Genomic DNA, 25,472 nt, shown 5'->3' with positions numbered 1-25,472 from the left:
TATTTAGGGTTAGATATTAAGGTTGCGCTGCCAGAAGAGCAGAGGAAAGCCTAAGAATTCGGGATAGGGCCGTTTCTATCATAGAAGAAAAGTGCAAGTAGGTCAACGGGTAGGCTGGAGGCAATTATCTCTGGTCAGCCTTGGAACGACATCATCAGTTCATCTCTTAGGGAGGTAGGGGAAAGACAAAGGCCCGCACAAAATAAAGTGATTATTGAACCACACCTCTCCACGCCGGTCTCCCGGGATTACCACCATGAGATTCGTCCTCCGCCCCAGAAAACACAATTTCTAATATCTCACTTATCGCATCCAGGTCAACCCGAAAAGGTACCGAGTCTAAGCCAGATACACAAAAGTTGGCTCCCCTTTCTCATGCCAGCCCACATTCGCCTTGTGGTGTGTGTGTGAGATGGTGCGGCAGTACATTGAAGCCCTACTCGTTAACACCCTGCTTGTGTAGAACATTATCTCCAACGCTTGAAGTAGTGTGTTCCATGAAATCATCTGCTGCATATGATCGTATGTTGTGTGACCGGTCTAAGGAGAGGCGCCATTATTTATCATACCAGTGGCTCCGTTAGTGTGTCGTGTGTGTGGCTTAGCTGTTTGGGTCTGTGGTTATGTGCCTCGTGTTGACATAAGACCAGCCACCTGTGGTGTGTGTGTGGGTGAACTCGTGAGTGTGCTAACCCGGATACACTATCTTACAACTTTTTTATTATTCTCTCTCAAAATGGTGACTCAAATGTACTGGTGTGACAGGTTATCCGACTTTGCGAGGAATCGACTGATCGAACATACAAATGACGCTTGATCAAGTATTAATTTGCCGATCAAAACAATTTAATAGACTGATCAAATATACATGACTGAACTCAAACATTATGAGCTGTTAAGACTGATTAAATATAGTGATTGATTCAAAATAATGGATGATTCAAAACGACGACAGGCAATGACGAAGACAGAGAGCTAGTCAGTACGAGTCAGACCTAGCCTTAAGTCAGTCCAGCCCAGAGGCTTCTATTGGCGGCCCACGCTATAGTTAATTATGTATCAGGAACAGGGATGTGTAGAGCAGAGAGAGGGAGACAGAGGTCCATTGAAATCGCTGTAATGGATTGTGTTCTGTTAGGAGGAGGAGCGCCCAGCCAGAAATGGTTGTGTAATGTCTGTATTATCGCTTACTAACATACAAAAGAGACTTGGTCGTTCAGCTTTGTGTGAAAGCGGATTGAAATCGTCGTCTTTACAAAGTTCGGCAAGAAACATACCCTTATACAATAAAGGACGGCACCACGTAGGTCCGGGTGAAGTGGAAGGATATAATCAACCGCAGGGTAGTTAAGGCGAGAAAGACGAGGGATGAGTGTCCCACGGCATGAGAGCAGTAGGGGACGATAGGAGTCAAATTCACTGCGCAGTTCCGGGGGATATGAACGGAGTAGAGTGAGTATCTTGAAGGAATATGGCGAGAGCGGAGGAAAAGGAGTAATATGTAATTTCTAGATCCCGAGAAGGGGACGAGAACCAAGTAAACTTGTTCAGGCTAGCGAACATGTGTTGTCCAGTCAGACATTTTCCATAACTAAGGCAGCCCGAAAGCAGCTTTCACAATCATGGTATGGGAGAGAGAGAAGCCAAAGGTTACACACACCACACACACTACAACTTACTGTCTCCAATTGGAAAATATAGAACAGGGTGGAGAGCGAGATGAGAGAAGTAAAGAAAGAACTTCACTGACCGTTGCTCGCTGTCCTGTTCCTCATTTTAGATTTTGTCCTCTTCATAGGACACTAACTGGAGTAGAATAAACACACGGCACAATATACACACTACAAACACAGGCACACCACACTCTACCCACCCCTTTACTCCACATCAGTGTGTTCTCCTGTTACCGTTTCCTTCCTTCGCATCAACCAGAGTGTATGTGGAGCCGAATGTACGTGGAACAACTCCTCGAAGAAATTCCGCAAGGAGAGGACGGGGTACCAATTCTAATACAATCAAGCCTGCCGTCGAAAATTTTTCATTACCCTCCCCCCTGTGGTTTTTCAACTTTGGGGATCCTGCCAAGGAATCGGAGCCTGAGTTAGGAGGGAATTTGCCGGTAGGGCGAAGGGATATACAAAGTCTGAAACTTTCGTTCAGATATGAGGAGAGGAATACAAACAAATCTCTAACTGAAAGCATGACGCCTACATGTTGCTAAAGCGAGGTCAGGACTTTGGCATTCGTTGCTACGCAGGGACAACCAACTTTCCACTCAACGTCGAGCGAGGCGAGACAAAGGACAAAGTGATCGTGGACTTAGCGTTGGAATTGTTCTACGCAAATGTGGCAAGTAAAACGTTCCAATAAAGACGGACCACGTTAGATTGGAGGAATGGAAATAAAGAGGGAGGTAAGGCCTGAGAAGGACGAGGAGAGAGGAGTAGGCAGAGCGTAGGGGAGAGGTGGGGCTGTCGTGGAGAGGTAGAGAGTTCCAAATTCCTTGGTGTCCACATCACTAAGGAATTATCATGGTTCACACACACTAACACAGTCGTGACGAGGGCACAACAACACCTCTTCCCCCTCAGGAGGTTGAAAAGATTCGACATGGGCCCTCAGATCTTCAAGAATCTATACAGCTGCACCATTGAGAACATCTTGACTGGCTGCATCAACACTTGGCTTGGTATGGCAACTGCTTGGCATCCGACCGCAAGGCTTGAGAAAATCTTATAGGAAGAATGGGAAGAAATTCCCAAATCCAGATGTGCAAAGCTAATACAGACATACCCAAGATGACTCAAAGCTGTAATCGCCGCCAAAGGTGCTTCCTCAAAGTCTTGACTCAGGGGTGTGTATACTTATGGAATTTAGATATTTCTGTATTTAATTTTCAATAAATTTGCTACAATTTCTAAAAACATGTTTTCACTTTGTCATTATGGGGTATTGTGTGTAGATGGGTGTATCACTTTTCAGGTAAGACCCAGATGCAGACAGTGTTGAAGTAACAAAAGTTTACTACTAGTACAGGGGCAGGCAAAACGACAGGTCAAGGGCAGGCAGAGGTCAGTAATCCAGATAGGGTGCAAAAGGTCCAGAACGGCAGGCACTCTCAGGGTCAGAGCAGGCAGGGGTCAATAATCCAGTGTGGTGTGCAAGGTACAGAACGGCAGGCAGGCTCAGGGTCAGGGCAGGCAGAAAGGTCAAAACTGGGAAGAACTAGAACAGACAGGAGCAAGGGGAAAAACGCTGGTAGGTTTCACAAAACAAAACGAACTGGCAACAGACAAACAGAGAACACAGGTATAAATACACTGGGGATAATGGGGAAGATTAGAGACACCTAAAACATGAGACAACGGGCTATGGGAGATGTGTTTAATTCTGGAAACATGAAAAGTGGGATGTATACGGAGGGTGATGGGCAACAGAAGACGAACAGCAGATGGGCTAATGACCTTGGAGATGGGGAAAGRGCCTATAATCCGGGGGGAGAGTTTGCGGGAGGCTTTGGAAAACCGATACACTACGGTCAGGGTGGTGGTGTTGCCATCAGACAGGGGGAGACCCGTGACAAAGTCCAGGGATATATGCAAGACCAGGTACGGTGAGGGACAGGCAGTGGTTGAAGGAGAGCTTGCCGAGGAGTCTTATACTGTGCACAGATCGTGCATGTGGCGATGAACATGGAGACCTCAGGAACCATGGTAGGCCCCCAAAAGCGTTGTCGCACAAAGGCCGGGGTCCGCCGTGAGCCCGGGTGGCAGGCTCGCAATTCTCTGCTTTTACAAAAAGCTGGTTCTCCAGGAGGCGTTGGAGAACCTGTCGGACATGGAGCACATGGTCTTGGGCGGAGTGGGAGAAGACGAGGATGTCATCGAGGTAGACAAAGACGAACCGGTTCAACATGTCACGGAGAACATCATTAACTAGAGCCTGGAACACAGTAGGGCATTGGTAAGGCCAAATGGCATGACCAGATACTCGTGTTGAAGGCAGTCTTCCACTCATCCCCTTCCCGTATCCGCACCAGGTGGTAGGCTTTCCGTAGGTCCAGCTTGGAGAACACGGAGGCCCCCTGGAGCAGCTCGATGGCCGAGGAGATGAGTGGTAGCGGGTAGCGGTTCTTCACCGTGATGTCATTGAGACCCGAGTAGTTTCTGCACGCCGGCGGGGAGGCAGAAGGATGGATGAACCCTGCAGCTAGGGAGTCCTCAATGTAGGTCTACGGACCCGACAGAGAGTACAGTCGTCCCTGGGGCGGAGTGGTGCCTGGGAGAAGGTCAATCCCGCAGTCAAATGGTCAGTGCGGCAGAAGCGAAGTGGCCCGGGCCTTACTGAACACCTCCCGGAGGTCCTGGTACTCCGCGGGAATGTCGGAGAGGTCCAGGGAAACATCCGAGCCCCCAGGAAGACGTCCCGAGGCAGTCTGCGCTGACTTCAGGCAATGGGCGTGGCAGAACAAGCTCCAGCCCATGATGGCACCAGCAGAGCAGTCAATGAGGGGATTGTGTCGCTGGAGCCAGGAGAATCGCAATACCACGGGAACCTGAGGAGACTTAATGAGCAGGAATTGGATCGTCTCCCTGTGGTTCCCTGACATACGTAGGTTGATGGGGGTGGTATTGTGGGTGACCCAGCCTATAGAGCGCCCGTCCAGTGCTCTAACGTTCATGGGAATGGAGAGGGACTGAGTGGGGATGTCCAGCTCGGAAGCTCTCATTGGCCCCAGAGTCGATGAGTACCCGAATGGCATGAAAAGGGGTGTGAGTAAGGGGAGAGGTGAGCCTGGTCTTTTAGTGGACAGGTGGAGACGAAATGACCAGTAGTCCCACAATACAGGCAACTCTTAGTGTGAAGCCTGTATAGCCGTTCAGCTGGAGACTGCCTAGTTGCATCGGCTCGGGAAGAGGTGAATTGGGAGTCTTCGGAGACTCTTGGGGGAACTCGGGTAGCCTCGGGTTCTCTCGGCAACGGAGCCGTCTGGGACTTCCGGGATGCCTCGGAGGCGAGGTGGAATCCTTGGACGGGSGAGTTAAACCGAATCTCATCTACGTTCCCGTAGTCGCCCATCGATCTGAATAGTCAAGGTGATGAGCTAGTTAAGATCCGTCAGTAGTTCCCGGGCTGCAAGCTCGTCCTTTACGTTCTCATGCAGGGACATGTCGAACAGCGCTTCCGGGTTCCAGGCACTCTCAGCTGCCAACGTACGGAAATCCACCGCGTAGTCTGCCACACTGCGGGAGTCTTGCCACAGCTGGAGTAACTTCCGGGCAGCCTCTCTCTCGGACAATGGAGCATCGAAAACTTTCTTTACCTCCACCACAAACTCCAGACTGAAGCATACGGTCGACTGTTGTTCCCATACTGCCGTAGCCCAGGCAAGAGCCCTCCCAAACATCAGCGTGATGAAGTGCGCTATCTTAGAGCGGTCCGAGGGAAAAAAGGAGGGCTGCAGCTCGAGGGTCCAGAACGGCAGGCAGGCTCAAGGTCAGGGCAGGCAGAATGGCCAAAACCGTGAAAAACTAGAAAACAGGAACTAGGGAAAACGAGCAAGGGGGAAAACGCTGGTAGGTTTCAAGAAACAAAACGAACTGGCAACAGACAAAGAGAGAACACGGATATAAATACACTGGGGATAATGGGGAAGATTTGAGACACCTGGAGGGGGGTGGAGACAAGCACAAAGACAGGTGAAACAGATCAGGGTGTGACAGGGTGGGAAAAGAAAAATATTGAATCCATTTTTAATTCAGGCTGTAACACAACAAAATGTGGAATACGTTAAGGGGTATGAATACTTACTGAAGGAACTGCTTGTATCCACCTCCTTCCAGGTGTCGCCCATTTTCCCCATTATCCCCTGCGCATTTATTCCTGTGTTTTCTGTTTGTCTTTTGCCAGTTCGTCTTGTCTCGTCAGCGTGTTTTTTCCCGTACTCCTGTTCTCTCTAGTCCCTGTTTTCTTGTTCTTCCGGATCTGGCCTATTCTACCTTTCCTGACCCTAAGCCTGCCTGCCGTCCTGTACCTATCTGACTTTTAATCCCTCCGGCCCCGTCCCGTCAGTTCATGGTGGAGGTCGACGCTTTGGACGTCGGAGTGGGGGCTGTCCTGTCCCAGCGTTCTGCCTGGACTTAAAGAAGGCACAGGGGTGCCTTAACGCCACAGAGAGGAATTATGAACTATTGAGACCGACTTCGGTGAAGACGGCGTTGGAGGAGTGGAGGCACTGGTTAGAGGGGGTGGGAACATCCATTCATTGTGTGGACGGATCACAATAACCTGGAATATCTCTGCACCGCCAATTGTCTCAACTCCAGCCAAGCTCGATGGGCCCTGCTTTACCCTCTGTTCAACTTCACCATCTCCTACCGCCCGGGGTCCAAGAATGTTAAGCTGGATGCGCTTTCAGGCCGCTAAAGCCCCTGCTACACCCTCGGGCTCCGAGACCATCCTTCCTACCTCGTTTCTAGCGGCTGGGGGGGGGGGGGCCCGGCTAACCGGATGTTTGTCCCAGACGCTGCCCGCTCCCCGGTCCTGGAATGGGCTCATTCCTCAAAGGCTTGCCTGCCACCCTGGCTCCCTTCAGACGCTGGCCTTTGTGCGACAATGCTTTTGGTGGCCCACCATGGTTCCTGACGTCTCAGTATTCGTCGCCACCTGCACTGTCTGTGCTCAGAATAAGACTCCTCGGCATGCTCCGGCTGGCCTTCTTCAACCACTTCCTGTCCCTCACCGTCCCTGGTCACATGTATCCCTGGACTTCGTCACTGGTCTCCCTCCATCTGATGGCTCACCCCTATCCTTACGGTAGTGGACAGGTTTTCCAAAGCTGCMCATTTCATTCCCCTCCCCAAGCTACCCTCAGCCAAGGATACCCAGCTCATGGTGTCAACACGTCTTCCGGATCCATGGACTTCCGGTGGACATGGTCTCCGACCGTGGTCCTCAGTTCTCGTCCTGGTTCTGGAAGGCATTCTGCACACTCATTGGGTCGTCGTCCAGCCTGTCCTCCGAGTTTCTCAACCAGTCTAACGGCCAGTCGGAGCAAGCTAATCAGGACCTGGAGACAACTCGTTGTTGCCTCTTCTCTGCAAACCCCACTACCTGGAGCCAGCAACACGTGTGGGTGGAATATGCCCGAAACACCCTTCCCTGCTCAGCCTTTCGAGTGTTCAATGGGTTATTATCCCCCCGCTCTTCCCTGAGCAAGAAGAAGAGGTCAGCATTACCTCAGCCCAGATGTTCGTCCGCCGCTGTCGCCGTACCTGGAAGAGAGCCCGGTCTGCTCTTCTCAAGACCACCTCTAGGTATCAACGACAGGCGGACCGCCACCGGACCCTGGCTCCCAGTTATCGTCTCGGCCAGAGGGTATGACTGTCCACTTAGGATCTGCCCCTCCGGGTGGAGTCCCGCAAACTTTCCCCCCGTTTAATCGGCCCTTTCCCCATCTCTAAGATTCTTAGCCCCTCTGCTGTTCGTCTTCTGTTGCCCCGCACCCTCTGTATACATCCCAATTTCATGTATCAAGGATTAAACCTCTGTCTCACAGCCCTCTGTCTCCTCCTTCCCATACTCCTGTTCTCTCTAATCCCTGTTTTCTAGTTATTCTGGTTCCGACCTATTCTGCCTGCCCTGACTCCGAGCCTGCCTTCCATCCTGTACCGATCTGACACTGACCTGGTTTATGAACTTCTGCCTGTCCTCACCCTGAGCCTGCCTGCCACCCTGTACCTATCAGACTCGGACCTGGTTTGAACCTATGCCTGTTCACGACATGCCATTTGCCTGTCTCTTGTTGTTTTAATACACTACTCTGTATATTGAACCTTCCGTCTCCTGTGTCTGCATCTGGATCATATCCTGAGTCATGTTAGTAGCTTCGTTCACCTCAGTCGATAAGGGACATACATAACATTCTATCTAGGACAAACGCATGCCATACTGCAATTTGCTGCTACGCACTAGCTCAGCTGCGAGATTAAAAACTCAAGTTTAGTTTCCTGTGAAGTCAAATACTAGTTACCTAACAATTTTCTACCTCTGCTTTAGTCAACTCAACTGAGAGAAGTTGTGCTGTTCAGTGTTCACTGCAGATGCGCTCGCCATAGGCCTAAAGCCAGCCAGCCAATCACAGCCTTCACTCGCTCCAAGGCGTCGGCATGGCTCTAAAGCCAGCATGCTGAACTGCCAGAACAAATGCACCGCCTTTTCTCTCCAATCTGAGCCAGATTGACAGCGCTCCAACCCAATGAGAATAAGGGGGGACCAAGGGTGGCCAATGATATTTCTGGGGTGGCTAGTGCCCCCCCCCCCCCCCCCCCACTCCATTTACCGCCCCTGCGCACACACACACAGACACACACCTATCCTATCCACCGTACAAGTGAATATCTCCCTCCATTTTGTGGTTGAATCTGCACATTGGTCTCGTCACTATATACACAGACTGTATCTCGAGTGCATGTGTCGTGTGTATGTGTGTGTGTTGTGTGTATCCATGTGTGTGCATATGTTTTTGCGTGTGTGTGTGTGTGTTTTAGTGTCCTTGTTGGGACCAGAAGTCACAACGATAGCAAAACAAGGACAATTTTGCTATTTTGCAGGTTTTGGAAAAAGGCTATTTTAGGCTTAGGGGTTAGGTTTAGGGTTAGGGTTTCAATTAGGGTTAGGGTTAAAATTAGGGTTAAAGGGTTAAGAGTTCGGGTTAGGGAAAATAGGGTTGAAATGGGATGGAATCAATTGTTTGGTCCCCATAAGGGTGTGTTGTGTGTGGTGTGTGTGTGTGTGGTGGGTGTGGTGTGTGGTGTGTGTGTGTGTGTGTTGTGTGTGTGTGTGTGTGTGTGTGTGTGTGTGGTGTGTGTGTGTGTGGTGTGTGTGTGTGTGTGTGGTGTGTGTGTGTGTGTGTTGTGTGTGTGTGTGTGTTGTGGTTTATGACTGAGACTTTGACCTGACGCTACACCACACCCTGTGAGAATGATGCTTGAGGAAGACTTACATTTTACATTTTCACATTTGAATAATTTTGCAGATGCTCTTATCTAGAGCGACATACAATTAATGCATACAGCTAAAGTAGTAAAGTAGTAAAACCACATATCACGATCATTGCTAGTCTTTGTTGGTTAATGTAGCTACTAGAGACAGACAAGTAGAAAAGTAATAGAAAGAGATGAGACACACACATACACACATACACACACATACACACACACATTCACAGACTGAGTACCTGTTGCAGTGAAAAGTTGATAGGTCACTGACTGTTGCTGGACTTCTGTCATCTGAGGTGTCTTCTCTCTCTCTACTGCTCTATATGTTGACCACTTACTCGCTCTCTCTCTTTCTTGTGTGTGTGTGTGTGTGTGTGTGTGTGTGTGTGTGTGTGTTGTGTGTGTGTGTGTGTGTGTGTGTGGTGTGTGTGTGTGTGTGTGTGTGTGCGGTCATAAATGTCCTGGTGTAGGTAAACAGCACAAAGCAAAGGGCAGAGTAATAATCTCCACCAAGAACTTCCATCATAGATCATAATCTGGCCATACTGTTGGCCACACACACAAACACAAACACGCACATACACAAAACACACGGAACACATACACATGCAGGGTTTGCTTTAACCGTTAGGTTGGCGTGCTAGGTCTTAGCTAGGGCTGCCAGTAGGACCCCTCTCCTCCCTCCCTCCCTCCCTCCCTCCCTGAGTTTTTCCATTGTGACAGTTGTTTCTGCTCCATTCAATTATGAGAAAAAACTAGAGCACGTGCATGTGTTGATGTGTGAATGTGCCATATTTAAAAACGTAGTTTTTCTTCTTTTGAGATTTCTCATCAAATCACAGAGGAGGACATCGATCGATTGATCTATGTGGGAGCTCCAAGAGAGAGAGAGAGGAAAGAGAGAAAGAGAGAGAAATGTGGACTGCGTTCTGAAACCATAATATTCAATGTCCTAGACTCATAGAGGATGTTGTTTGGATGTTTTTGTTGTTTACCCATTTCTCTTGGCTGGGTTTTTGTCGGAGGAGCTTTCCAGTGTCACATCACAAAACCCTGACTGTGACTCACCTTCAGTCTAGGTTACGTGTTTTCATCTGACGCATAAGAGCGCATGAAGGGGACAGAGCAAGAGAGGGTCACTTTTTGGAGGATGTTGTTTTAGAAGGTCGTCTTTTATCGCTCATCAAAAGTGTCTCTATGTGATTTTGACCAATATATATGCCTACCAATACCAGAGGAAAGGGAATATCAGATCCTATTCATATTTGTTTAATACTTTTGTACAATGCGCTCAAAGGATGCTCGAGTATTATTTTCTTTCTTCAGACATGTATTTTAGCTTGTGATATATTTAATAACATTCAAAGGCTATACTTTATTTCTTACAAGTCAAATAATTTTGTAAATGGAAGACAAGATGGGAAGGTGTGTTGTATTGCTCCAGTGCAAGACTGTTCTAAAATAGAGGAGGACTCGGAGCTTAACTGCTGTTGGTAAAACCATAARATCCTTTACGCATCACGTGGCGCGCACGCACACACACGCACTCAGAGGAATAGAGGACATGCGGAGACAAGAGGAGCGCGCCAGCCGCCCCAAGGAGAACCTCCAGCCGCGTGAATGATCCGCTGGCAGCATGCGCTCCTGGCCCAACCGAACTGACTGTCTCTCTCCCGTTAACTGCAGCTGGGAGGATAACTACTGGAACTACTACTTTAACGGGAGCTACCGGGGTCCCGTGCCCCCCGAAAACCTATTCCCCATCCCCGTTCTAATGGGAATCACCATCACCTGTGCTCTCCTGTTCCTGGCGGGAGTGACCGGGAATGTAATGACTATACTGGTCGTGTCTAAGTACAGAGACATGAGAACAACCACTAACCTCTACTTATGTAGCATGGCTGTCTCAGACTTGTTGATATTCCTCTGTATGCCCCCTGATGTGTATCGGTTATGGAAGTACAGGCCATGGATATTTGGAGATACATTCTGTAAACTGTTTCAGTTCGTTAGTGAGTGCTGTACTTATTCAACAATTTTGAATATAACCGCTCTGTCSGTGGAGCGGTACCTGGCCATCTGCTTCCCACTTCGCGCCAAACGCCTGGTCACCAAGCGACGTGTCCGTGCGCTCATCCTCTTTCTCTGGCTCGTGTCGCTGWTGAGCGCGGGACCTGTCTTCGTTCTGGTGGGAGTGGAGCACGAGACTCGCCCAGCGGCGGGAAACTCTGTGACTGCTGGTGGGGCRGAAGGACAGACAGAGATAGACACTAGCGAGTGTAAACCCACYCAGTACGCGGTTGAGTCTGGGCTTCTAGCCGCCATGGCGTTGGTTAGCTCTGTGTTTTTCTTCCTGCCGGTGTTTTGTTTGACTGTGGTGTACAGTTTGATTGGACGAAGGTTGTGGAAGAGACGGAGAGAGAACAATATTGGAGCYAACGTAGCACACAGGGAMAAGAGCAACAGACAGACCGTCAAGATGTTAGGTAGGGTGCAATACATGTTGCTCATATTCAAAACTATGTTTTAAGCACGGCATAATTGAGATATGGATGTTTAGAATATTTTAAAAAGGGCACAGAATTGGAGACAATTAAAAAATATTGGTTTTTGATGCGCATTAAATCAATCAAACATTGTAATAAGGCAAGGATAAGCAGATACTGTAGATACAGGCTGTGTAAAGTTTCTACACTCAGCAAAAGTAACTCAATAACCGTGATAACAGGCCAGTCGTGTAAAGCTTTACCAATTTCATTTAATTAGGGCATAACTATAGTTTCCCCATCATACCCCTCTCCTATTTATCTATCTGAAAAAAAATGTATTACTGATGTTTGCATTTAATGTTTTATGGTTGGAATTAATTTGATGTGCCTCCCTCCTCCCTCAATTTCCCCTTCCCACTCCCCCCTCTCTCTATTATTATTAGCATAAAAGGAGAAATCCAATGTTACAAACATGTATTATCTGTCTCCCCTCTCTCTTCTCACTCCAGCTGTAGTGGGTCTTTGCCTTCCGTCCTGTGCTGGCTGCCTTTCCACTTGCATCGTTACCTTATGTCCCATTCCTCCGAGGGCTCCTCTCCTCTCTGGTCTCTCTTCACCCAATACTGCTCCCTTGTTTCCACTGTCCTCTTCTATCTCTCGGCTGCCATCAACCCTGTCCTCTATAACACCATGTCTAGGAAGTACCGRTCAGCTGCTGCCCAACTGTTTGGTCTACAGGAGACTCAACCACCCAGAGGGAGAACAGCAAGCACTGTCAAAGGAGAGAGTTCACCTGCCTGGACAGAGTCCACTGTTAGCCTGTGACTGTATCCAATTTGCAGGGTGAATGGGCGCTAGATATATACTTCTCTGATTTTGATATGTAGTTGTTGTGATCAACCTCTTCTTGTGTGTTTCTCATCAGTGACCACTGCTTTCCCTGGTTGATCAAACTCAAACAGGCACCATTATGGACCATCAGGATTATTTGGTCTTTATCCAAGAGAGCACCGGCTTACGCATAACATCCATGGACGTTGATTATTGATTGAAATTTGATCAGTCCGCCCTGGCCTTGTGTTGAACATATTAATTATATTAGCCTCAAGGACTCTGAACGAGACTGTTGCTTTGATGTCACAACTCGCCCGGCAAAGACAGACAAAGGCGTTTGAGAAGATGTTTTATAAAATATTTATAAGGCGTTTCTGTCACCCAAAAAGAAGCACACCATTAGCAACACAAACTATTAAACAGCTCTTGAAACGGACACATATGCATTTTCTACAAATCACACATGCAACACACACGCGCACACACACACAAACCAAAAGAGTTATTACACTTGCCTTAATAATTAATATGTGAACTGTATTCTGGATGACAAAGAAAAGCACTGTAGACCGTGATGCACTTCTCTGTACCCTGAGAGAGAGGGACTGAAGTGCTGTGTGTGTGTTTGTTTATGTTGAGTGACTGGGTGTGTTGGGGTGGGTGTGTTTATGGTGAGTGACGGCGTGTGTTGGGGTGTGTGTGTGTGTGTGTTTATGGTGAGTGACTGTGTGTTGGTGTGTTTGTCTGTGTGTGTAGATATAGGTAACAGTTTTTTGCTATGATAGCATGTACAGTAGGCTAATTATACCGCCAGCCTTACTCTGTAAATAGCAGCTTAGTAACAGTTCAATCTGATTGGTTTTAGTCTTGGCTTATGCTATAAGTACTTACAAAGCAGCCACTGCTTTGGACTCCAGAATTCTGATATGGCAACCTGGTCTCAGAGCATTTCGTATTATTCTGTACATAAATCCGAGACACTCCATTTAGTATAATGTGTTACGTTTCATATGGTATGTATTAATTTGTGGATGTCCATCATCCATTTCATATGATATGTTATGAACTAGAATTCGTATTATATGTTACAAATTTGCTAAATGTACAATATGTTACGAATCTGCAACACATACAATATGTTACGAATTTGCAAAACGTATAATACATAACGAATTGTAGCTAGGGGGCTAACGTTAGCTAGGCAAGGGGTTAAGGTTAGGGTTACGTTTAGGAGTTAGGTTAAAGGGTTAAGTTTAGGGTTAGGGGAAGGGTTAGCCAAAAAGGGTAAGGTTAGAGGAAGGGTTAGCTAAAGGGTTAATGTTAGGCTTAGGAGAAGGGTTAGCTAAAATGCTAAGTAGTTGCATAGTACCTAAAAAGTACTAAGTAGTTGAAAGTTGCTAATATGCTAAAGTTGTCCATCATGAGATTTGAACTCGCAACCTTTGGGTTACTAGACATCTGCATTATACACCTACCCATCCACAGTGCATTTGGAAAATATTCAGACACCTTGACTTTTTCCTCATTTTGTTCCATTATCGCCTTATTCTAAAATGTATTAAATTAAAAAAAATCATCATCAATCTACACACAATACCCCATAATGACAATTCAAAAGCAGGTTTTTAGACATTTTTGCTAATTTATTACAAATAAAAAACTAAAATATTGCATTTCCATAAGTATTCAGACCCTTTACTCAGTACTTTGTTGAAGCACCTTTGGCAGCGATTACATACTCAAGTCTTCTTGGGTATGACGCTACAAGCTTGGCACACCTGTATTTGGGGAGTTTCACCCATTTTTTTCTGCAGGTTGGATGGGGAGCGTCGCTACACAGCTATTTTCAGGTCTCTCCAGGGATGTTCGATCTGGTTCAAGTCCGTGCTCTGGCTGGGCCACTCAAGGACATTCAGAGACTTGTCCCAAAGCCACTCCTGTGTTGTCTTGGCTGTGTACTTAGGGTCGTTGTCCTGTTGGAAGGTGAACCTTCACCCCAGTCTGAGGTCCTGAGTGCTCTGGAGCAGGTATTCATCAAGGATCTCTCTATAATTTGCTCCGTTCATCTTTCCCTCGATCCTGACTAGGCTCCCAGTCCCTGCCGCTGAAAAACATTACCACAGCATGCTGCCACCACCATGCTTCACCGTAGGGATGGTGCTAGGTTTCCTCCAGACGTGATGCTTGGCATTCAGGCCAAAGAGTTCAATCTTGGTTTCATCAGACCAGAAGGTGCGTTTTGGCAAACTCCAAGCGGGCTGTCATGTGCCTTTTACTGAGGAGTGACTTTCGTCTGGCCACTCTACCATAAAGGCCTGATTGGTGGAGTGCTGCAGAGATGGTGTTCCTTCTGGAAGTTTCTCCCATCTCCACAGAGGAACTCTGGAGCTCAGTCAGAGTGACCATCGGGCTCTTGGTCACCTCCCTGACCAAGGCCCTTATATGAAGAGTCTTAGTGGTTCCAAACTCATTCCATTTAAGAATGATTGAGGCCACTGTTTGTGGGGACCTTCAATGCTGCAGAAATGTAATAAAAAAACATTTAATAAATCCCTTTTAGAATAAGGCTCTAAAGTATTTTTGGGGGGGGAGAAGTCAAGGGATCTGAATATTTTCTGAATGCATTGTATTTAATTTTTGTCTTGAGTAACCATAAAAAACTTAACATATCATACTAATTTGAGTGTCCCCGATTTTCATTTACAATGTTACGTCTAGTCTATGAGACCAGGCTGGATATGGACATAAAGACTACAAGTAAGGACTACAGAAACAATCCGCAAATATGAACTACAAACATCGCCTGGAAAAGACTTAAAACGTGGAATTGTAACTACAGACATGGCGCTTCAGCCCAAATTAATGTAACGCTTAACTATGTGTCCATGTTTGTACCGCTATAATAATCTGTACTATGCCTGTACAAACTATAATGGAAGAAAACACTGGATGTATTTTAATATTGATCCATATCATCAGGTTGCCAACTTGGTCTGAACTCATTCCGGGAGATAAAAATGATTCAACATTGTTTACGTGTCATTTTTTTAAATTTCAGACATAAGCAGTTTTATTCCGTCATGACTGAGAAGTGCACACACAGGTAGCCTACAAACACACAGATGTCGTCCTCACCTCTCCCCCATCTTCTCTCACCTCCTCTGCTTTCCTCTCGTCTCAGTCCCTTGAAGTCAGGCAGCCTCAAAGCCACCCATCCTCAAGGGTCGTCACTAGTTCCAACAGCCACAAAGTCATAATTATGGCTACACCCCACCTATTTCTACAATTTCTCTTCTTAAAATCGAATTTTAAACATAACTGTAACCTTTACCACACTGCTAACCTTATGCGTAACCTTAATTTAAGACTGAAAAGTAAATTTTTGTTTTCATGAATTTCTACAACATAGACAATTTTGACATTGTGGCTGTGGTAACAAGTGACAACCATATTCAAGCTATGTTCAAAGGATCCTTCTGTCACATCTGAGGCTTTCTGAGTTGCCTGATAAAAAAGTCCTATAAGACAGAGTGCGAACAGGAGGAGAGAGGGAAAGAAAGAGGTCAGAGAGAGAAACGAGGGGATGGAAAGAGGAAGAAGGAAAGTGAGAAAGACATTGATGGTGGTACATAGAATATGAGGAGTGGAGAAATGAATGAATGAGGTAAGGATGAGTCAGAGAGAGAGGAACTTAGAAGTAAGAGAGCACTTGAGAAAAGATTGATTCAGAAATTATAGATATAGAAAGAGTCAATGAGTTACTCTGCATCACTTGTGAGATGCAGTGTGTGTGTCTCAGAGACAGGAGGGAGAATTTTTTTCTCTGTGATTTAATCCCTCCTGTTATCCAGTGAGATGCTATCGAGGCCGCTGGGGAGTAAATCACAAGCTATTGCTGGACACAGGCGCATGCACACACACTCAAACAAACACACACTGAGACACGGAGGGGAGTGAGGGAGGGAGAGACGGAGAGAGACAGAACGTGAGAGAAGAGAAAGGTAAAGAGAGATAGAAAGACAAAGAGAGGGAGAGAGGATCGATGGCAATGTTCCTGCAATAATCAGTGAGTGTCGAAGAAGAGGCTGCATGTGCTTTTGTGCATCTCTCCTCCGCTGGTCTCTTCTCCAGACACACACAGTTCAGCCAGGGTTATAGTGCCCATTAAATAGGAGATTCGCCCTAAAACTGAATGTGAAGGTTGCATTTTTTCACAGCGTCGGCTGGATTATAGATGTGATTTATGTCTGGCTGTACATCAAATGATACCTTATTCCATACAGTGCCTTCAGAAAGTATTCAGACCCCATGACTTTTTCCTAATTTTGTTAGGTTACAGCCTTATCCTAAAATTGATTGAATTGTTATTTTTCCCCTCTTCAATCTACACACAATACTCCATAATGAAAAAACAAAAAATGGTTTTTAGAAATGTAACTGAAATATCACATTTACATAACTATTCAGACCATTTACTAAGTACATTGTTTAAGCACCTTTGGCAGCGATTACAGCCTCGAGTCTTCTTGGGTATGACGCTACAAGCTTGGCACACCTGTATTTGGGGAGATTCTCCCATTCTTCTCTGCAGATCCTCTCAAGCTCTGTCAGGTTGTATGGGGAGCGTTGCTGCACAGCTATTTTCAGGTCTCTACAGAGATGTTTGATCGGATTCAAGTCCGGGCTCTGGCTGGGCCACTCAAGGACATTCACAGATTTGTCCAGAAGCCACTTCTGCGTTGTCTTGGCTGTGTGCTTAGGGTTGTTGTCCTGTTGGAAGGTGAACCTTTGCCCCAGTCTGAGGTCCTGAGTGCTCTGGAGCAGGTTTTCATCAAGGATCTCTCTGTACTTTGCTCGGTTCATCTTTGCCTCGATCCTGACTAGTCTCCCAGTCTCTGCTGCATGCTTCACCGTAGGGATGGTGCCACGTTTCCTCCAGATGTGATGCTTGGCATTCAGGCCAAAGAGTTCAATGTGGTTTCATCAGACCAGAAAATCTTGTTTCTCATGGTCTGAGAGTTTTTAGGTGCCTTTTGGCAAACTCCAAGTGGGCTGGCATGTGCCTTTTACTGAGAAGTGGCTTCCGTTGGGCAGCCAGCTCTAGAAAGAGTCTTGGTGGTTCCAAACTTCTTCCATTTAAGAATGATGGCCACTGTGTTCTTGGGGACCTTCAATGTTGCAGAAATTTTATGGTACTCTTCCCCAGATCTGTGTCTCGACACAAGCCTGTCTCGGAGCTCTATGGACAATTCTTTGGACCACATGGCTTGGTTTTATCTCTGACATGTACTGTCAACTGTGGGACCTTATATAGACAGGTGTGTGCCTTGCCAAATCATGTCCAGTCAACTGAATTTACGACATGTGGACTCCAATCAAGTTGTAGAAACATCTCAAGGATTATCAATGGAAACAGGATGCACCTGAGCTCAATTTCGAGTCTCATAGCAAAGGGTCTTAATACTTATGTAAATAAGGTATTTCAGTTTTTTATATTTAATAAATTAGCAAACATTTCTAAAAACCTGTTTTCTCTTTGTCATTATGGGGTTTTGTGTGTAGATTGCTGAGGATTTTCTGTTTATCTAATCAATTTTAGAATAAGGCTGTAACGTAACAAAATGTGGAAAAAGTCAAGCGGTCTGAATACTTTCCGAAGGCACTGTATATCGTGCACTACAGTGACCAGAGCCAAATTATACTATTCCATATGGATTCCTGTCTAGTTAACTCTTTATTGGTTACATTCATCATGAAACAGCATCCAACCTTTTTTATTTGGAGAAAAATTATGTTGGAGCGAGCCCATTGTTTATTGTTTCCTATAAAGAGTGCATATCTGATACGTCTATCTACAGATAAACCAAACCTCGAGTAATGTCCTCTAGCTCTCAGTCAGATATGAACTCACATCGACGTTACATGGGACATGAATTCAAATGAACATTGAAGACACCAGTGTGCCTTTGAGCTAAACTGCTCCAGGGGTGCCGTACTGTGGCTGACAGGTGCTCCAACTCCTCAGTGTGTGTCCCTGGTGGGGAATGGACACATTTGTGGTTTCCTGTGGACAATGGACACTAAAATTATCTTCTATAATGTTCTTCTCTTATTCCTTATTCAGACAGTGTTGTGACGACGGTGATAAATACCAGTCCCCTGTCTGACTGCCTGACTATCTCATCATCACAGACACATTCCTCCATGCATACACGGCACGCAAGCTAGCACGCACCCGCATCACACACACATTGACAGGCACAAGGTCAGTCCCAGTGCTGGGCCCCTAGAGCAGTTCTGCTGCCTTGCAAAGGGACCAACTGCAAGAAATGGCACTCGGGATCTAACCAGCAGCCCTCCGGTTGCTAATTCACTTTTTAATAGCCCGGGATTTGAACAAGCAAACCTAGTTCGCCTCTCTATCCTTTATATAGACTACCTACTACCACAAAGCATATCACATAACCAATGTATGAATAGGAAATCAAACAATAAACTATGACACACAAAACGAGAGATTTCAGTCAAGGTCAGAAAAATTTTAACATTTATTGGGCATAAATATATTATATAACACAGGCTACCGATACAGTTAGGTCTTACATACAGAGGGTAGTATTTGCAAAATCTATACATTAAAATTGATATGGCGGTTTATTTTATATAATGCATATGAAATAGTCTAACATTTACAATACAAAGTAGTAGAAATGTATGATTTTCTTTTTTTCTTTCAAATCGTAGCCCATGACAACATTGGAATGTTTGTTTTGATAAGTGTGAGGTACAAATATGTTGTTGGTTTGTTTTTGTTTCAGACTAATAAAAAAAGGTTTAATACATACAAGTCTTCATACATTAATCTGGGACTGTTACCCATTCAATCTCCAATCTCTCATATTCAAAATCCGTATAAATCCGTATTTTCCGTAATTTTTTTATTAATCTGACAAAAAAAAGTAACCAATCAGAAGGCACAGATGCTGGGTTGCTGGGCAGAAGTATCTGTTTTGTTCAGAACCCACTAAATCAGCAGGGCCAGAAGGGTCTAAAGATTTGACAAATAGCCACTGGGCCAAGCCCTGGAAAAACACTAGCCAAAAGCTTGAGAGAATATTAGTCAAAAACCTTTAGGGAACATTGGGTCAACATTGGTGATATTGCAGGCCTAACATTGGCCTACCATTATCCTAACCTTAGCATAAAACATTAGGCATTATTAGGGAGTATGGACAGGAGTATTTCGTGACCATGTGTCCTAACCATCCTGGTCAATTCACATGCTTAAGGAAAACTCCTGTTCCTAGGCATGAGGAATGACTTGACTGTAAAAGGCTTGGGGAAGATTTAACACAAAATCAGGAATGATTTGGCTGTAAAAGGTTTGGGGGAGATTTAACACAACTTCGGGAATGATTTGGCTGTAAAAGGCTTGGGGGAGATTTAATACAAATTCAGGAATGGATTTGGTTGTAAAAGGCTTGGGGGAGATTTAATACAACTTCAGGAATGATTTGGTTGTAAAAGGCTTGGGGGAGATTTAATACAACTTCGGGAATGATTTGGCTGTAAAAGGCTTGGGGGAGATTTAATACAACTTCAGGAATGATTTGGCTGTAAAAGGCTTGGGGGAGATTTAATACAACTTCAGGAATGATTTGGCTGTAAAAGGCTTGAGGGAGATTTAATACAACTTCAGGAATGATTTGGCTGTAAAAGGCTTGGGGGAGATTTAACACAACTTCGGGAATGATTTGGCTGTAAAAGGCTTGGGGGAGATTTAACACAACTTCGGGAATGATTTGGCTGTAAAAGGCTTGGGGGAGATTTAACACAACAGGACATATCAACAGTCTTCTTTCTAACTGAGACAGGTGAACAGGACAAAGTCACGTCAGATGACAGAGTAATAACGCTGTATGACACAGCAACACCAAATGACACAACAATACCAGACGACTCCGTCACAACAATGACGTAGTCAAAATGTCAGACGACATTGTAATGCCAATGTAACAGAKTGCCCGGCGGGCAGCTGTGTGTCTGGTATCAAAACAAGAAGCTGTCTGATGAAAAGCATCATGGTTCTCACAGGATAGATAATTATCCTGTGGGCTAAGGGTCTACCGCTTTAAAAGTGCTTCATATMATCTCTGTTAGTTRTAYTTACCTAATTTTAGCRTCAAWACTACATATCTATACGTATAATAACTCTGCACTGACTATCAATTCTAAGCAAAATACTGGACASAAAATAATCACTAAGGCTCTTTATACGACGACAAGCTTGGAAAAGTATTCCTCATCATAATCATCCTCTTCGGTCTGACTGAAATCCTGATTTGATTGTTGTAGTCTTGTGACCTTTTTCAGTGTGAAATCAGCGTGTTAAGACTCAATAAAGGGGTAGTATATTTAACAATGGAACATTTAATACATTTAGCTTTCCCCCGAAAATTAACATAAAAATACTAAAATGAAAAATGAAAGAGGCGTAAATCACAGATCAAGTTATGTCTTTCCTTTTTGAGAGGATAATAATGTGACAGTAATAATAATGCTGTGTGGTCACAGAGGGAACATCAAGGAACCCTTTAGAACGAAGATAATGTTGAAAGGAACGTGTGTGTGTGTGTGTGTGTCACACACACGCAAAGTAAAATGGCATGACACAAGTAAAATGGCATGACACAAGCCTCGACTTTGGCAGAAATAATCCAAACAGATATGATATCAAACACGTCTTAATCTATAACATTAGGCAGTATAAACGACAAATTAAGGCAACTATTGTTCTGACTCCCCGAGACACCACGCACCTTCACACTGAGGGGGCACTGTACAGTGTCCCAAGACTGTGTTAGCCCCTGGAACTAAAGCCTAGGGCATTAGCCATGTGGAGCTAACCTGAGACTTCAAGTCTCGTCATACTGTCTGAATAATGGCACCTCTTACAGAATACCGGCTCAAACGGTAGAATTAAAGTCAGTACCGCCACCTTCTGCCGTCCTCTTCAAGCACTGGTTACAGTAACTGTAAAGAGTACCTTCATACCTTATTTAACCTTCAGTGTACCTTCATAAACTCTCTGGAAAAAAAGGTGCTACCTCGAGCATGAAAGGGTTCTTCGACTGTCCCCATTGGAGGGTTCTACGTGGAACCCAAAAGGGTTCTCCTATGGGGACAGCCGAAGAACCCTTTTGGAACCCTTTTCTCTAAGAGTGTACATTATTTAACCACCCGTGCCCCCTCAGAGTTGTACGGTACGTCGTCCTTCTGCTTAAATCCTAATACAGACGCCAACATAACCTTAATATCAGAAAAGGTAACGTTTCTGAAGACACTGTGTGTTTGCTCCAGCGGTCTAAAATCTTTACCAATATAACCTGGCTAACGGTTTGCTACATCTCTTAATGCATACAGAAAACCACACAGGCTGGTCATAACCGTGAAATCACGACACCCATAACAATTATAAMGCTWTYATTATTGGTGTTATGACGTGATGGTCACGTGGYTAYGGGTAMGAGCCAGTTCTGTGTGTCAGAGAGGAGATGACAAGGGCAGACATTTGGTTAACATGTTAAAAACTGATACCGACATACAGAATAATGAAACAACTACAGGTTTTCCCAACAACTGTAAGAGAATAAATGAGATATGTAATTGGCTACTGAGAGTACGAAATGCTGGCCTTAAATCAAACATCTAAAATCACATCCAATAAAAACAAAAAACKGAAAAATTATCATAATAACAATATAACATGCTACGAGAGAAAAAACGAATTAGTACATTTATAACTACACTTACATTTGTCTCTTAATTTTTATTTTTTAAACAATAAATAACTGAAAAGATTGCACTGTAATTGGCTTGTAAAGTACTGTATGCAAATATTCTATTGTATATAAATAAAGGTTTAGAAACCAATAGAGAAATTGTAGCGTAACTTTCCCGTCGACTTTGGCAAAGGTGTTGGAGCAGTTAAAGGCTCTGCTAACTGACGAGTAGGAGCGAAGCACAGCTTAGAGAGAGAGGGATGATTACAGCATTAATTAGAGAGATGGAGAGAGGGAGGTTAGGAATGAGGGAGACGTACTGAGAATGGCGGAGGGATAGAAAAAGAGAGAGGGGGCAGAGAAAAGAAGGGTATGAATAGGTATGAGGGTAGAGTGGGGGCGGATAAAAGAAGAAGGGTATGAATAGGTATGAGGGTAGAGTGGGGGCGGATAAAAGAAGAAGGGTATGAATAGGTATGAGGGTAGAGTGGGGGGCGGATAAAAGAAGAAGGGTATGAATAGGTATGAGGGTAGAGAGGGGGGCGGATAAAAGGTTACTTCAGTAACCTCTACATTCGACAGCGGGGACTGGCTACTGAACTGACCTCAGATCTGCAGTCGAGCACCTAGAATACATATTATAATTCACTAAACCACTCCCAGTGGAATATACCAGGTTATCCCTAGACCAGGGGTGTCAGGTCCAGTTCTCACAGGTCAAAGTGTCATCATGTTTTTATCAACCTCAAACTAAATTGATCAACTGGTGTTGCTGATTGGCTAGATATGGCCAGGTGTGTGGCCCTCCAGGAGCCTGGTTTTACACCCTTACCCTAAACTGATCTAAAGTCAGCTTTGCATTTCCCACTCCTAATCGTTTAGGTTAGCTTCAGGGGAGAGAAAGTTGGTCCTAGATCTGTGGTTAAAAGGCAACATCTACCTGGAACCCTCCTTCTCTTTCTCTCTGTCATCCAGACCTCTACAATTCTTATATTACATCATAGCATCGCCCCTACAGATATAGATAGGTAGATCTATCTTAGATATATTTGATATAGATTGTATATATTAGGTAACTAAATCCATTCTTTCTTAGATATAACGAAACAGGATAGCAGCATTTTTTAACAATGGCATCGCTTTGGTAGCTGAATAAAGAAGACAGAAGAGAAGGCATCTGAGTGAGTGTGTTTCTGTCTCTCTGTGCATGTGTGTGTGTGTGTGTTTGTCTCGCTGTGCATATGCATGTGTGCCTGTGTGTGTATGTTTCTGTGTGTCTGTGTCTGTGTGTGTATCTGTGCGTAAAGATTGCATGATTTGGCCTATAATAGACAAGGTAACAGATATTGATGGATACATGGCTAAAGCTTTAGAACTACATTTCAAAATGGCGTAATGGAAAAAAACTACAAAAAACTGCAGCGAACAGCGCAAATAGGACACAGACACAGTAAAGTAAGGAATTGACTGTAAAGAAATATAAAGAAAAATACACTTTGTCTATTAGGTTTAAAAAGATACAGAATAATGTCATGCAGGTCATTGAGGAGCTGGGCTCCTGGCTGGCTAATGCTTGGTTATCAGTTTGTTTTGGCCACGAACAGCTTCCCTCCAAATACATCCATTACATAAGATAGAGAGACCAAACTAACAATGACAAGAGAAACAGAGAGCGAGCGAGAGAGTGAAAGAGAGAGAGGAGAGAGAAGAGGAAAGAGATACGTGGACAACGCCGTGGTAGAATAACTGAAGTACAGCTCAAGTCTGTTTCGTTTGAAGTCTGTTTCCTCTCTCGTTTTTTTCTCTTTCTATCCTRCACTTGACTCTCAAGTGTTTGTTTTCTTTCCTTTCWTTCGCAGATGCTCGTTTTCTTTCGCTATCGCTTTGTTTTCTCTTTTCTATCCTGTTGCCGRTTCATTCCCTCACTTCATGAAGAAGTATTGTAGCAGACAGGCCATGAGGATGGAGACACCGGCGAACACACACACCACGACCGCCGCAAAGCGCTCATCGCTGGATATTATCCCCGCCCCTTTCACCGTCTCCACGGCGCTTGTCTCCCCCAGGCACTGTTGCTCCTGACGACGCAGGGTGAACAGGGAGGAGGGGCTTAGAGGGCCACAGAGTTCCTGGTTGGTATCCTGGCAACGGCGGCAGGCGCACACACGGAAACGGTAGTCGGTGTTGCCTTGGAGCCCAGTGATTTGGAACGCACTCTCTTCTCCTTTAAACACCTGGAGAGAGAGTGAGAGAGAGAAAGAGCAAGAAAGAGAGGGAAAGAGAAAGAAAGAGAAAGAAAGAGAGAACGTTTATTTAGAAAGTACTCTGTGACCTCATCGACAACAACAAATTGATTCAGACCAAACAGGTTAATGCTCAGAGTGTGTGTGTGTGTGTGTGTGTGTGTGTGTTTGTGTTAGTATTGGCTCTTAACAGTCCCCCTGCTGCTATTCTACATTAGTGAAATCCAATGAGTGCATGAAAGAGGCTATAGAAGCTGTTTTCTGGTTAACATTATCAACACCGCCTCTGTACAGAAGGGATTTAACTACCTCAAGAACCACTTAGGACACACACACACACAAGTCTTCTGCCTCCAACTGCTTGCTAGATCAATAAGAACAAAACTTAACTGGAGATAAGTACCACAAAACTCTTCACTAACACATCAGATATGTGTGTGTCTGCGTGTGTGTGTTTTTTAATGTGCTTTTCAATACTCATTCACCTGAAGAGCTGTTCGACTGCCAAAAGGGCAAGTGTGATTGTGTGTGTGTGTGTATATTGACAACCATATTGAGTTTCCATAAAGTTCCATTGGCAGCAGACACTGTTAAATGTCAGTGGTCTCGGAGCTGTAATAGTCATTAACACTGCCTTCACCTAGCTCTGCTGTCACCACAGTACATGAAAGGGTACATGGAAGACAAGGGAAACGGGATAGCTAGTCAGTTACACAACTGAATGCATTCAACCCAAATGTTTCTATACAGCTATCCTCACATGAACTGTGTGTGTGTGTGTGTGTGTGTTACCTGTTTGTACTCTGACTCTCGTCCAACCAGCACCTGCAGGATGTAGTTGACACGGTCGCCTCTCATTGGTGGAATGGTCTCCCAGGTGACCTCACACACATTCCCTTCCAGCTGGTGCACTCTGGGAGCTGTAGGCAGACAGGACACATTATCACAAACAATGTCATAAACACACGGAAACCACAGGCGGCTGATGGCACCTTCATTTGGGAGGATGATTCATAAACTCAGCAAAAAAAGAAACGTCCTCTCACTGTCAACTGCGTTTATTTTCAGCAAACTTAACGTGTAAATATTTGTATGAACATAACAAGATTCAACAACTGAGACATA

General features: G+C 45.1%; 3 protein-coding genes across 3 annotated transcripts in view; 1 reads left to right on the top strand and 2 right to left on the bottom strand.

Moving 5' to 3' along the window:
• The window catches only part of LOC112074964 (phospholipase D1), an 18,438-nt gene extending 9,167 nt beyond the window's left edge, over window positions 1–9,271 (bottom strand). The window contains 1 exon segment of the mRNA XM_024142033.2: window positions 9,239–9,271. The gene's annotated coding sequence lies outside the window, so the exon portion shown is untranslated.
• A 1,364-nt stretch (window positions 9,272–10,635) lies between these two features.
• Window positions 10,636–13,350, top strand: ghsra (growth hormone secretagogue receptor a). Its single transcript, XM_024142031.2, has 3 exons — window positions 10,636–11,485; window positions 11,733–11,736; window positions 12,004–13,350. The coding sequence occupies exons 1-3, from the start codon at window positions 10,636–10,638 to the stop codon at window positions 12,311–12,313; spliced, it is 1,164 nt and encodes a 387-aa protein (XP_023997799.1). The 3' UTR covers window positions 12,314–13,350.
• A 5,502-nt stretch (window positions 13,351–18,852) lies between these two features.
• On the bottom strand, window positions 18,853–25,287 carry LOC112074962 (fibronectin type III domain-containing protein 3B). Its single transcript, XM_024142030.2, has 2 exons — window positions 25,140–25,287; window positions 18,853–24,338 (listed from the first exon to the last, which is right to left on the bottom strand). The coding sequence occupies exons 1-2, from the start codon at window positions 25,203–25,205 to the stop codon at window positions 24,027–24,029; spliced, it is 378 nt and encodes a 125-aa protein (XP_023997798.1). The 5' UTR covers window positions 25,206–25,287; the 3' UTR covers window positions 18,853–24,026.
• Between the last annotated feature and the right edge of the window lie 185 nt (window positions 25,288–25,472).

This window comes from Salvelinus sp. IW2-2015, unplaced genomic scaffold (assembly GCF_002910315.2).
Source record: "Salvelinus sp. IW2-2015 unplaced genomic scaffold, ASM291031v2 Un_scaffold2904, whole genome shotgun sequence".
NCBI lineage: Eukaryota > Metazoa > Chordata > Actinopteri > Salmoniformes > Salmonidae > Salvelinus > Salvelinus sp. IW2-2015.
This window is presented reverse-complemented; position numbering and strand designations above follow the sequence as displayed.

Bases quoted from the DNA above. Each gene is read 5' to 3' on its own strand.
- LOC112074962 (XM_024142030.2), bottom strand. From the start codon at position 25,205: ATGAGAGGCGACCGTGTCAACTACATCCTGCAGGTGCTGGTTGGACGA. The intron at 24,339-25,139 runs GTAACACACACA...CTCTCTCTCCAG, and splicing joins GAGAGTCAGAGTACAAACAG to GTGTTTAAAGGAGAAGAGAG.